The sequence below is a fragment of the Pezoporus occidentalis genome, unplaced genomic scaffold, assembly GCF_034315485.1.
Source record: "Pezoporus occidentalis ecotype Australia unplaced genomic scaffold, CSIRO_AGI_Poc_V1 ctg4, whole genome shotgun sequence".
NCBI lineage: Eukaryota > Metazoa > Chordata > Aves > Psittaciformes > Psittacidae > Pezoporus > Pezoporus occidentalis.
In genome coordinates this window covers 17,399,333-17,412,359 of record NW_026915724.1, presented here as the reverse complement: position 1 = coordinate 17,412,359, position 13,027 = coordinate 17,399,333, and the positions used below count along the sequence as shown (strand labels likewise).

Below are 13,027 nucleotides of genomic sequence, written 5' to 3'. Positions count from 1 at the left end.
TCCTTTACTTAAAGGCATTAAAGATAAAAATTAGCCCTTATGAACTAAGGTAAAACTAGTCTTGTTTCCAAGTTTTAAAGTTAGTGTCTGTCTCCCCTCCTCTCCTTAGGTGAGCACTGTGAAGAACATGTCACCTTCTTCAAACAAGTTTTTGGAGAACAAGCTCTCATGAAGCCCACAACATTCTGAAAGACTCTTCCACTGAAATGTATAAACTTAATTTATTGCGTTTAAGTAGATTTTTGAACTACAAAATTGCTATTTTATAATAAAGTATATACAAGACATTTTGGCAAATAGTACTAAAAATATTACAACTTGTGATGGCTTCCCCCTAAAAATAGAGACAAAAATTGCATTGACCTGCATTTAAAATCAGTGTCAGTGGTTTAGCAGTCCATTCTCCTACACATCACCTCCATTTCATTGACAAAATAAGCTATTCAAATCTCAATACAGGTGGTTCAGGTTTCTAGAGGAAAAAGGCGCAACCTCTTGACAACAGAAGTGTTTTAGTAATCTTAACACATCTAGTTTTAGTAATACTGTTACATGAGCCACACGTAGCATTTCCTGAGTTTAAAGCTATGTCCAAAGCTGCAGCTGATCTTTTAGTTGAATCTGTGCAGGAGTCAAGTCAGTGGTGGTTACAGTGTGATAGTCATAGAACATTGCTGCGCTTCAGTTCTTAAGAAGAGCTGGGCCTAAGCCACAGTTCATGTAGTCCACTGAACACTGTTTAAAAAACTAGAAGTAGAGGAGTCGCTCCCGTTCTGTACCTCTGTTCCTCTCTTGTGCAGCACTAGTTTTAGCTTTATTTACTGATGGGCCTGAGAGAGAGAGAAAACAGAGTTAATTCCCAAGTCTCAGCATTGCAGCTGATCAAGAAGCAGAGGTGAGCTGTCTAGGTCTAGCTTAACAAGGAGGAATATACTTCTGCTCAGCTGTTAATAGCTGGCAACAGCAGTAAGTGCAGTAGGTGAATCTCCAGTCTTAACCCCCTTAGTAAGGCTGAATTAGTCTACTTTTAAGAGCCGCACTGTATGCGTGAATTCCCAAATTCAGGAGGACAAGTATTTGGACCATCCAGCATCCCACAGCAGGTTTGCTGCTTCCCCCTACCATCGTGTCCCCAGGCTGAGACACAAATAAATTGTGCTACTGTCTGCTGGGCCACATGGGCCTAGAAGCCATCTCCATGAAAATCAGCACAGGACAAGACTGCATTTGCTTCACCTAAGCATGCCTGAACAGTGAGCCTGCACTGCTCTCCAAAGCAAGCCTACTTGGACAAGTGAGGCACATTCAAGTTCTGCTTTTGTATCTTCACAAACCTTTCCATTTCATGGGGAAGAAAAACGTACAGAGGCAGCTAGCTGTTTCTGTTTGAAACATGTTTTGGAGCCAACTGTCACATCTTACCTATGTAACTAAGCAGAACTGGAAGAAATATTAGTCCATGTGTTGCTCCCAGCAGAACCATAGCTAAATACATCTTGAAGTAGAATATCTTGAAGATCTGAGACTTGGAAAAAGCCAGTACTACAATTCCTCCAAATTTGGTCAGTGTGATACCACTGAAAACCTGTTAATTAAAAAAAAAAGTATTAAAGTGCTAAGTAGGGCTCTTTATAATCCATTTGCTTAAGGCATTTAACATTTGCTAAAATACTTTATGTAATTTGAGGCTCCTACATGCAGCATACCTGCCTCCCTGTTAGTCCTCAGAACCAAATCCAAAACCTAACTCAAGAGAAAAGGTCCAGTTCTTGGTCCCACTAGAAACTGACACCACAGGACAGGCTCAGTATGGTTAAAAACCCAGTATCTCTACAGCCACCTAGTTTATTTTTTTACTTTGGGCAGATACAGATGAAAACTATCACTTGAAATAACTCACATTCACATGAAGGCCCAGTGCATGCATTACCAGAGCAGTATTCCAGCCCCAACCATGTCACTCAGACTGATATGATAGTATGGCCTAAATAATGAGCCCTGCTTGCATTCTGAAAGCTCCAGTTGCATCCCATATTCAGAACAATCTTTCCTAGTCACCTCCGAGTATCTGGAAGAGGGAAGCACTTAATCCTAATGGGGCAATTCAAGGTTAACCCAACCTACTAGTTCAGCTAAAACTTTTAGCTGAGGTAGTAGTTCTACTATGAGGTAGTAGTAACAGATTGAAAATGTGAGTCTTCATCACCCCTGTTAACAGTAGAAGCCTAAGAAGAGTTTTAAGCATTCCAAAAAGAAAAGGCAAAGGCCATCCTTATGACTTGATATTGGCATAGTTTGTGACTTGGTTACCCCTTTCCCCCCCATACAGTAGATACTTACTGAGCTGCCCATGTGAGACAGAGCTTCTTCTGCACGCTCTACTCTACTGCCCTTAGTACTAACAGTGAATGCTCTTGTTACGTGGCTGCAGAATTCCACAGCAATACCACAACTCTAGGGAGTGAAAAGAAACACATATGAAAACATCATTTCAGATGAGCATTTTGATGGTAATGTCTCTACTCAGAACTCTATAGACAGGCTAGAAAAGTTCTGGCAGCTGTGACCAGTTCCCAGGATTAATGTCTTTGGACATTACAAGCTCAGCATTACTTGCTTTCTGGGGGCTGTTCCAAGTATTGTACAGCATTTTACCACCAGGTATTACTAATGGACAATCAATCTGATTAAACAGGAATCAGAACATGAGATAGTTTTGGAGAACAAAAGTATCTTAATACTGTAGAAAGCTGGCTTCAACAAGGTGTGCACAGTGAACACTGAACTCAGTTTACACATTGCTTTAGAACAACACTGAGTATTCATGCTGATTTGATGCTATAGAAGTTCAACTGATTAGTCATTTAACAATACTGAAGTGCTGGTAAATCTTAGATTTATCTGGCAGGTGGACTTGTGTGAACATATGTCTAGTTGTAACATGGGGCAACCGTTTACTCCCATAACTTCCTCAGATTTGCCACAAATCTCTGGAAAACAAGGTAAGCAGAACTCCAGCACTCAGCTATTAGTTACTAAGTTCTGGAATGTTTCACCAAAGCAGTCTCTGCCCAAGTGGTTTTTCCATTTATACAGGAACAATATTGGTGCTAGCACATCATAGATCTACTCTGGAGAACATAAACACAGCAGAAGCCCTAACACTAAGCTATATATCCTTACCATAGGCATGAACAGCTTCTCTTGATATATATGCTACTATATGCCTATATAGTAGCAATACAACTTGCTACAGAACAGACTAGACCACCACCAGCTGCAGTACAGCTGACAGTTCAGTGGCCTTATATGCTCAGTTCTAAGACTAGTTGTTAGAATGAGCCTGTTTTCTAGGCCATCTAGATATATTAAGATAGTTCCACTACTGTTCAAATGCCTGTCAAAATTTAGTAGAAAAATATATATATTCATAATTCTGTGTCTTACTGCTCAGTATCAAGATTTGGCAACAGAAACAGAGATGTCTTGCTAACTTACCATGACAAGGTTTACTAATGAAACTGCATTCAAGCTGATGCCCCAGAGCCACATCACCCCAAACATGTTGATGATGATCATAGCAATAGTTATTGAAACTACAACAGCAGCCCATACTTCAAAACCAAGCAGCACAGTTGTCACCAAAAATATCGATCCCAAGGAGATGCAGAGGTTAAAGATAGCATCGTGCACAATTGTCAAGTACTGTTCATAGAAGACATAAAACACACTGTAGAAAGAAGAGAAGGTGTAGTTAGCCACCTTCCTTGTTACATGCTAATATTAGATTAGCTTCTGTACTACAGATAAAGTACTTCCCTCCTAACAGGGGTCACCAACAGAAACTGGCTTTCTAGCATCAGTAGAGTAACTCCTGTGGAAATGCTGGCTGTTACATGACAGCTCCTCACTAACACTTCAAATAAAGGCTGTATCTGGAAGTCAGAGTAATTCCCACAGTCCAGATCTCCAGCTCCAGTAGCTGCCAAAAGGCAGCTCCTCAGATCAACTGAAGTGTCTGGAGAAACAACTGCAGAGAGTCTGAACAGATTCATTGCACAGTGAGGCCACAAGGATCGATAGGATTCTTTGGTTCAAAGAGATCAGCTGTACAGATACCCATTCCAACTCAATTTCATTGTGGTACTCTTCCACAGTCTTTAGTATGTTAATCATACAAGTGTTAGATAAGCTATACTTGGCAACACTGCTGCCTTTGCTTTAAGTTTAAATAACTGAAGTTTGAAGTCAATACATGCACAGTACAGCTTGCAACTACCCAGATCAACAGATCTGCTCAAGCTGGAACTATTCAACCCTACTACAAAAGCTAGGAAGAGCTTGAGCTGAAGCCAGAGCTACCTTTGTAGTGACAGACAAGTTAAGTTAGTTATCAACCACAGTTGACAGAGTTAGTGCTATGGGTATAAGTTACATTTTTGTGGTTTTACTACAAATTCCAGAATCTCTGTTATTACCTTCTGTTAAACAAAACTCAAGACTCAAGTCTTTAAGATGTTACTAGCCAGTATCTTTTCCTAGTTGCTCAAGTTGAGTATTTATTGCTAAGGCAAGAAAGACGTAAGCATACCTGTAAGGAAACACCCGGTAGTTCTTCTCTTTGATGCCCAGGGTTTCAGTGATGTTATCTGCTATAACCCGAGCTTTCTTCATAGCATCAATAAAATCAGATGATGTTTTCAGTACAGTATGGTAAGACATAAAATAAGTGGCTCCAACATCAGATTTGTTGTTTATAAAGTTGACAGCAGAGCTGTATGCAGCATGTCCTCTACATAAACACAGTAACATTTTAGATGTCAGTATCAGTGACCACCATTCAAATTTACTAGCTTTTATAATTTAAAATCCTGTTTTTAACGTTTCCCAAAACTGACAAGCTTCAGAGCACAACACATTTGAAGATTGCACAGGATATACTAGGACAGACTGACTATACAGTTTCTTTGTATAGGGAAAAGTAGCTCTCCTTTTAATTGATGATGCATTTGTTTTCCCAGTTTTGTTTCAATGCCAAGATGTCAATGTCTGTCTGCCTTTCAGAAGGTCATTAAATACCCAGCCTTGCAGACATACACTTCCACAGCAAGTAGTTACACTTGAAGTTACACTTCCACAGCAAGTAACTTCAACACACTGGGCTAAGTAAGATACATCAAACATGGCTCTTACCCTTTGCCACACTTAGGGTTAGGGTTGTCTGATAAGAACATTGGCAAAAATGTCATGAAGTCTTTGCCCTCTGGTCTCTGCTTGCCTTCTTGAGTCAGTGGTCGACAGCGAGTGCAGGATGGATCAGTGACTGAAAGAATACAAGGTGCTCAACTACAGGATCAATTATTGATCCTAACACTAGTAACTTCTGACTTGCAATACTCCAGGATACAGTTCCTTAAAAAGCACTTTCACTAATGAAATAACTCATCAGCCCTGAAATTCTGTACAAAGTTTCTAGTCCTTTATTTTTATTTATTACTACTAAGGCAAGGCTTACCAGGGAACTCAGTTACTTTGCACTACCTACATTGGACCCAATGAGAACTCTACCAAACTGAAGGATCTGAACAAAACCAGAGCACTAGGCTTGTGTGCTCTAGTGAAACCAGCAGAAGGATCAAGTTATTTTTTGAACAGTCATTACAATGGCTGTGCAGGTAGGCTGTCTTCAGCCTGCAGCATTCCAGTAGAAAGTTTACATTCATTCAAACAGCAGTTCAATGAAAGGACAGCTCAAGAAGTGCCTGCTCACAGCAAGAAAAGCTATTCACCTGACTCATAATGTTTTGGCTGTGAAATTTATAAATCAAACTAATCCCCTAGCAACAAGATGGATGCCAATACCTGAAGCATTGCAAAACTGTCCAGTGGTATTGTAGACTCTGCAACAGGATGACTGTGGCTTCACCCAGTCAAAGTAGTCATCAATCCAGGATGATGGGGCATAACCTATCCTTGTGCTAATAAAATAATGCAACATATCCATCATCAGTAATTCTGTGTTTCATTCCAGAACACATCCCTTGACCTCTTCCAACACTGACTTACACCACATCATCTTACTCTGGTCTAAGCTACTTAACCCTTCATGTAGTGCCCTGTTCCAGTTCCCTATTCAAGAGTCAGTCTTGCTCATAAGACCACAGCTAACAAGCAAGAGCAGCTTCTTCCCCACATTCAATTTCCACTTGAATGCCCAGCTTTCCATTCCCCTACCCACTCGGTGCCCCATCCTATTCCAGATATTGTTGCCTCAGTTTTCAAGCGACGCTCCTCCTTCAGTTAGGCTGAAGTGAAACCACTGAGCTGCACTGGAAGCAATCAGGAAGAGACTTCCTTCATTTATTAGCTACTGAATTCCAGATACAATTCCTGCTTAGCCTTGCTTGGCTAGACCAGTTCATCCAAGTTTAGAAGCCAATCATGCAAGTAATTTTCCAGGAGAGCTTAGCCACACCAAGAGGTTTTCATGAGTTCTTCCTACTATTCCCAGATTCCTTAAAGGATCAGGTTCTTTTTTTAAACCCAAGCACATCAGTATATCCCACCAACTGAGACAGGTTTTATCCTCATGCTAGGAGATCACCACAGCTTCTTCCCTTCCTCCCTCCCAAACCACAGTATAAAGCAAGTACAACAGTGACAGCTGTACAAGCTGGCCTGAACAAAATTAAAGAACACACTGATCAACTACATCTCTTCAATGTGACTATGCAGAGAAAAGCAAGAGACTTACTAGCTACCAATTTCTGCAGCATTGAAGACTTGCTGGACAAGTGAATCATTATTACATCCCATTCCACCACACACCATGTTCTGCCCTTCCAAAGAGGTGTAGTTGTGCCCTTCTTCTAGGACAAAGTAGACAGGAGGACCTGCATGCAAGTACTTGCTAATGTGGCTGAAGTAATCTATTACATAGGAGTCCTAAAAGGGAAATGCTTGAGTTACTATTACATGATATTGAGGTAGCATAAGATAAAAAGCTTCAAACGAGTCACAAACTGCTGAAGAGCAACATAATCTTAAAACTTACATCTGGCATTGAGAGAGACTGATCCAGTCCAATCTCTACATTGTGCATAACTGCTGTACTGAATGACAGAACACCCACAAACACTGCTATCTGCAAAAAAGCAAATTCATGGAAGCAAGAACTATACAGAAACAATAAGCAGTAGAAGTCATTTATCAAGTTAATAGGAAGAGGCTTTAGTTTAAGTATGCTATCCAGGCTTAGTACAACAGTAGCTACATTTTACTGCCACCCAGAGCTCCCTTTGGAGCCATAAAAGAAAATTTATATTTAGAAGGCAGCAGTGAAAGGTATGCCAAACACTTCATAAACATGCACAGTTATCTCAATCTGAAGCACAGATTCAATGACACTCGAGATTAATGCAGTGCAGGAGCCAACCATGTGCTGACTTTTAACATACACCCAAAGTGATTTCATTGTCAGTAACACAGCTCTTAAATCTGGGCTTTGGTCAGGCCTCTAATTACTAGAAATACTCTTGTAGTTATAAAAGCTTATTCCATTACTAATGCTGAAAGCAAAAACACTAAAAAGTTCATTTGTTTTGTCATGGTGAAGATTTTTCTTCAGTATTTATACCTTAAGGCTCACTACACTTTTGTTCAAGTTTAGATGACTGCTTACTTTAAACAGAATGTACATACTACTATTGGTCTCATCCAATCCTTAAGCAGATATGGAGAATACAGATTTTTGAAGAAGAGAAATAAGATGCTATCAGAATGCTGGACTCCACCCGTTTCTTCACTGCTCTTGATGCAGCACAGAATATCCAGTCTATTCCTCTAAAAAGGGATTAAATGCCAGATTTAGTACAGTGCTGCAGAAGATGCCATCCCTATTACACTGCAGTTACAGGTGCATTTATACTCACCTCTTGACGTCTAATATCCAAGCCCAGGAGACTTACAAAGCAAGTAACTTGAAGAATGAAGTCTATGAGCACAGCCATTCCAGCAAACAGGGAGAATGTGCGAACTGCTGGCATCGTAGACAGTGTCCCTGAAAGTGACCCAGTTTGTTAAAGCAAGTTCCCTTCTCTTAGGGATGTATGAGCATTTTCTAGACAGATATCTAAGTTAACAGCTAGCATCGTAGCAGGACAAAGACCCTTTCTGTTAAGTAAGGGGAACAGCTGAGGTGAACCTAGCTACAACTGCTGTCTTTGACCTGTTTGACACCTTTAAGGCTGTGCAAAGAAGTGAGTGGCTTCAAGACATTTCTCAATTTCAAAGTTATTAGTCTTGTGCAGACTGCATAAGAGGGTTGTTAAAGAGCACTGTTATGCAAAGTCTTACTTCAATATTAAGCCACTCAATGCAAGATGAGCCAATGGCAAATTACACTCCAGGTAAACAAATACATTATGAAAAAGGCAAATTTATACTTGGAGAGTAACAATGTAAGTATGCCTCTAAAAAATATTGCAAGAGTGAACCTCAAATGCGATCTCTTGTAGGGGCAATTCTTCCAAGCAGCAGCAAGATGACTGAATGCAATATAGGAATTAGTAATATATCAGATGTCAGGGTGTACTAAGGTCAAATTTAGACTTGTCAATCACTACAAATTAGTAAAAAGCTACAGCCCAAAGAGCTCAACATTCAGAATTAGATCTTTTTAACCGTGCCAGTCTCTTGAAGTACTACAATGCTTATCCCCAGCAGAGCTCAAACTTGATTATAGCAATGAACAACTAAGCTTAGCTTCCTCTACAAATTCTTGCTTTGTTTTCATATTTTAGTTTTTTATTGATTTTTGCAACATGCAGGTATAAGGCCCTTATCTTCAAGGCTTAAAGAAGTCTTACCAAGAAAGAATGCCACAGTCTCCGAAAAAGACGAGAGAAACATACTGGGTGCCACATCTCCCAAGACTCTGCCAATCTGTTTATCCAGGGTTTCACCCTGAAGGCGCTCATCTCTCTGTTTCAAGACAATTTATTATAATTAGGAATCATGCAATTTAGAAAGTGATTTCATATGGCTTTAAAAAAAACCTTCAAACACACCAAGTTCTTTTATTGTTTCTGCTGCATTAACACAAGTTAAAATAAAAAAGCAGAGATTCTCCAATATAAAAGCAGCATGAACATCCTCTGTTGCCTTGCTTAAAACTTAACTTAGTACTGTATTTTAAGTTCAGTAATTCAGCCAAAACAACACACTTGCCAGAGGCAGTGCCAGTTGCAGTAGGTTACTGAGCCTGTCAAATTAGAAAGCCGATTACTTGGTGTCAGAAGTCTCTGGTCTGAAGTGTGTAGTTTAGTCCACGATTACTGCTCACAATACACATAAAGTTACAAGTGATCAAAACAGAAGTCAAGTTCTACATCTACCAGAGAAGGATGTTAAGGATATTATTCTTTTGTACATCACTAATATGTGGACCAGAAGTTGAGTAAAACTTGTTATCAGCCAGCAGTAAGAAAAAGCAGAGATTATGGTGGGAAAGTGTGTTTGCTGAGGCAAAACATACATATGGCTCTCCAACACCACTCCTGGGAGACAGAGCTGTTCAGACTGGACTGAGCACTGGAATGCATAAGACACTGCTCCAAGTTAACAGCCTTCAAAAGAAGACAGGCATGTTTATAAGAGTGTGTATGAGAATAAATACCTGAAGTGTCTGTACCATGATGAAAATGTTGTCCACCCCAATAGCCAGCACCAAGAAGGGAATTACTTCTATCACAATCAGTGTCAGTGGGATTCCAAAGTAGCTGAAAATGCCTATAGAACATGCCACTGAGCTCAGTACAATCAGGATGCCTGCAATGCCCAGGGATATCTTTGAATCCACCTAAAAAAGTTGTAATGACCATCAGCTAAATCAGCATCATTACACAGGACAGATTCTAGCAACTGTAAATGCCATGTTCTTACTTTAAGTGTACGTACTAGAAAGCTGCTTTTCTGGTTCTTGTGAAGACCCAGAAATTTAAAAAAAACAAAACAAAAGCCAAAATAAAACACAAAGAACCTTGAAGGTAAAAGCCATGAAGCTGAAGTTAACTGCACATCAAATGAAAATACTTAAGGCTAAGAAGCATACAAGTATCATCAAGTATGATAAGGGTAATGCTACCCCCAGTTCCTGCCTAAGGCAGTCTCTGCTTTAAGACAATCTTGAGTATGGGCATTCTGCAAAAATATTTAAGTCACTTAAAGCCAAGTAAAGCTAGTCAGCAAGGTGTAGCTTCAGTGTTTACAGCAGTGAGAACTACATACATACCAGCAGTCTTCTGCAGCTCTGGATACGTCCCAAAGCCATAGAGATGTACACAAACATTACAGTATAGCTTATCAACACAATGCCAATATCACTGTTGCTTTCACGATCGATTTCATCTTCAATACTCCGTTCAGCAGAAAATGATATGGTTAAATTTGGGTTATCATAGTTCTTCAGAAAGTTAATAAACCTAAAGAAAAAAAGTTAGTCATACTTCAAAGACTAAAACACTTATACTAGAAATACAAGTTGGTTGAAGGCAAATTTAAATCATCTGTGTGGTACAAAACTGCACTGTGGCCAGAGAGTACTTTGAGAGACCTTCCTCATTTTTAAGAGGGGTGCTGGCTACGCATCTCTAGAACTCTACTCCAAGCACCAGAAATACACTATGTTGAAATATTTTCTATGCTCTCTCCAGAGTTTGAGGACAATCACACATCTTGCATAAGCTATTTCAAAGTATAAGTGCAACCTTCCTCAGAGTTAGACCTGGAAATACACAGATTGCTTACAGTACTTAAGGGCTAATAGTTTTATTTCAGTTCCCCTAACCGAAGGGAGGGGTGCTTGTGACACAGGTAGATGCTGGTTGTACTAGCATGTACTTAGACTTCCTAGTACAGTAGTTTATCTAGTTTTCCTAGTACAGTAGTTTAACAGAGCAGTTGGCCTGTGCAAGCTAACATCAGCTCTTCAAGATAGTGAAGGGGAGGAAAGACTCATCTGGAAGACGTTTCTTTTAAAAACTGGAGTTCAAGAATTACAGGATAATCCAGACCTCTCCACTGGCAGTTAACACTCCAGCCGACCGAAGAGAATACCTGTGTGACTCCAGCCAAAGTACATCAAACCCTCTCTGAAGGTACTTACCCACGAGTACTACTGTACTAGATGGCCGCTAACAAGATCAGATCCTACCTCCTCAAACCAAGTGAAGTATGTCACATGAAATGAAAGTTTTATAACCAGCACAGTTTGTCCTTAACTGGTTCTGTTGCCTCTCAAAACATTTGTGTAGTTACACAGAGAAGCAGTACAGTACAGGTGTTTTTCACATTTCTACAGTTGGAGCTGCTCTAAGTAATGTCTGCATTCCAGAATATAGGAGTGTCTACTTACTCTTTTTCCCATGCCAAGGCTTTCATTAGCTTTCTTGAGTCATTGTAGTAGTTATTGACAGGAAAAGTAATAACAAGAGCGGTAGCATTATTATAGTTATCATCTAGAGTAGGGAAAAAAAAAGGCACTATAAAGTGGAGCTCACATTTCAGAATAGGCTGGTACAGTTAAGTTTAAAATTAGTATTGTTCAAAGCAATCCTGTACAGTTAAGTTTAAAATTACTGTTGTTCAAAGCAATCCCATCCCTACAACTCCCATTTAAAACAAACAACACCAAGTTCTCAAACACACTACTGAAATGACAACAGAAGCAGAGAAGCATTCCAGGTTGTATTTGAAAGTAACTATACATTATTGACAATATTCATGGCACCCCAACATTAAATTGTTGCATGATTAGACAAGGGGCTACTATATAACTAGTGTTTATGACTTTCCATCTAGGAAACAGGATGTGGTTTCCTAAATACTGTGCCTCTTGTATACTTAGATATTATTCAAAGCAAGTACAAAACCCCTACAGTTTCATCAAGAAGTGCATGCCTTCAGAGGCTGTTTTAGTATATTTGTTTGGCTTATCTATCAAGTTATGTTTAATTGGATAAACTGCTTGAACAAAATTCTAGCTTCAGAATAATTATGGGAGGATTCCTTTTGCAAACACCTCAATTTATTCTTAATTGCTTTGTCAGAGCAGTGACAAAAGTTTAACTTAAAAGACAAAATACATGCACGTCCCACTATGTCAACCTGAGATAGTTCATGTCTTTATCTAGTCTCCAGAAACCAGAGATCCTTTAGCAGGTCCAAAGCAGGCTGAATATTTGTATACTTGTCAACAAGACAAGTATGTTCCAGCAACAGCCTGTTTACATTTTGTATTTCCACAGTAGTCTGCCTACAATCTCAGAATGGATCTACTGGAAAACTAAATACCCTTACTTACTGAAAGTTTAACAAAACTTCAGTTTCTCTGGAGTATTCTTAAACATCTGTGTTAAATGAGAATGCACCTTAAGTGCTAAAGACAGCACACAAATATGTACTGCCAAGAGTTAAACTGCAATACTGTTTTGCCAACCTACCATCATATCCTCCCAACACCAGCCATGGAAATACAGGTCCACCAAATGTTCCTAAGCAGGGATCGTGCAGTAAGCTTGTGTCATTCAGTGATGCTGGAGCCCTAAAGAAATCACCAGCAGCAAGTGTTAGCTTCTGCTTGACAACTGAGGCACAGCACCACAGGATAAAAAAAGGCAGAGAGCTGAGAGCCGTTGTGTTATAACTGATATCAGGAGAGAAATGAAATAAGACTGCTAGTGATACACTGCCCTTGTGCTACATTTACTTTGAATTTAAATACAATTTTAAAGGTGTCTTCCTTGTAGTTAAGATGAGGAGTAGCTTCTACCCAACTGAACCGAAGTGAAAGCTGAAGACAGTTTCTATAGAACCTCATTTCTCCAAAGTAATTGAATTACGTTTAAGGTAAACCAAAGCCAGCACCTTCGCTTGGTAAAACAAACCAAGCTTAACTAGAAATCCGATTAAAATGTAGCTCCTGCTTAAGTACTAAGATACAGAAACACAAGCAACCTATACTAATCCG

The 13,027-nt window shown here is 39.6% G+C and overlaps 2 protein-coding genes across 4 annotated transcripts in view; one reads left to right on the top strand and one right to left on the bottom strand.

Moving 5' to 3' along the window:
* The window catches only part of RMC1 (regulator of MON1-CCZ1), an 18,067-nt gene extending 17,780 nt beyond the window's left edge, over nucleotides 1-287 (top strand). For all 3 annotated transcript variants that reach the window (XM_062632834.1, XM_062632832.1, XM_062632833.1), the window contains one exon: nucleotides 110-287. In XM_062632834.1, coding sequence (XP_062488818.1) covers nucleotides 110-189 — 80 coding nt within the window. In that variant the 3' untranslated portion in view covers nucleotides 190-287. The remainder of the gene's footprint in view (nucleotides 1-109) is intronic.
* The window catches only part of NPC1 (NPC intracellular cholesterol transporter 1), a 27,353-nt gene continuing 14,528 nt past the window's right edge, over nucleotides 203-13,027 (bottom strand). The window contains exons 10-25 of the mRNA XM_062632828.1: nucleotides 12,501-12,601; nucleotides 11,414-11,516; nucleotides 10,292-10,481; nucleotides 9,677-9,859; nucleotides 8,868-8,982; nucleotides 7,932-8,059; nucleotides 7,702-7,842; nucleotides 7,055-7,144; nucleotides 6,755-6,945; nucleotides 5,863-5,978; nucleotides 5,194-5,323; nucleotides 4,592-4,792; nucleotides 3,499-3,730; nucleotides 2,341-2,454; nucleotides 1,423-1,585; nucleotides 203-830 (exon numbers count right to left, since the gene is read on the bottom strand). Coding sequence (XP_062488812.1) covers nucleotides 748-830; nucleotides 1,423-1,585; nucleotides 2,341-2,454; nucleotides 3,499-3,730; nucleotides 4,592-4,792; nucleotides 5,194-5,323; nucleotides 5,863-5,978; nucleotides 6,755-6,945; nucleotides 7,055-7,144; nucleotides 7,702-7,842; nucleotides 7,932-8,059; nucleotides 8,868-8,982; nucleotides 9,677-9,859; nucleotides 10,292-10,481; nucleotides 11,414-11,516; nucleotides 12,501-12,601 — 2,281 coding nt within the window. The 3' untranslated portion in view covers nucleotides 203-747. The remainder of the gene's footprint in view (nucleotides 831-1,422; nucleotides 1,586-2,340; nucleotides 2,455-3,498; nucleotides 3,731-4,591; nucleotides 4,793-5,193; nucleotides 5,324-5,862; nucleotides 5,979-6,754; nucleotides 6,946-7,054; nucleotides 7,145-7,701; nucleotides 7,843-7,931; nucleotides 8,060-8,867; nucleotides 8,983-9,676; nucleotides 9,860-10,291; nucleotides 10,482-11,413; nucleotides 11,517-12,500; nucleotides 12,602-13,027) is intronic.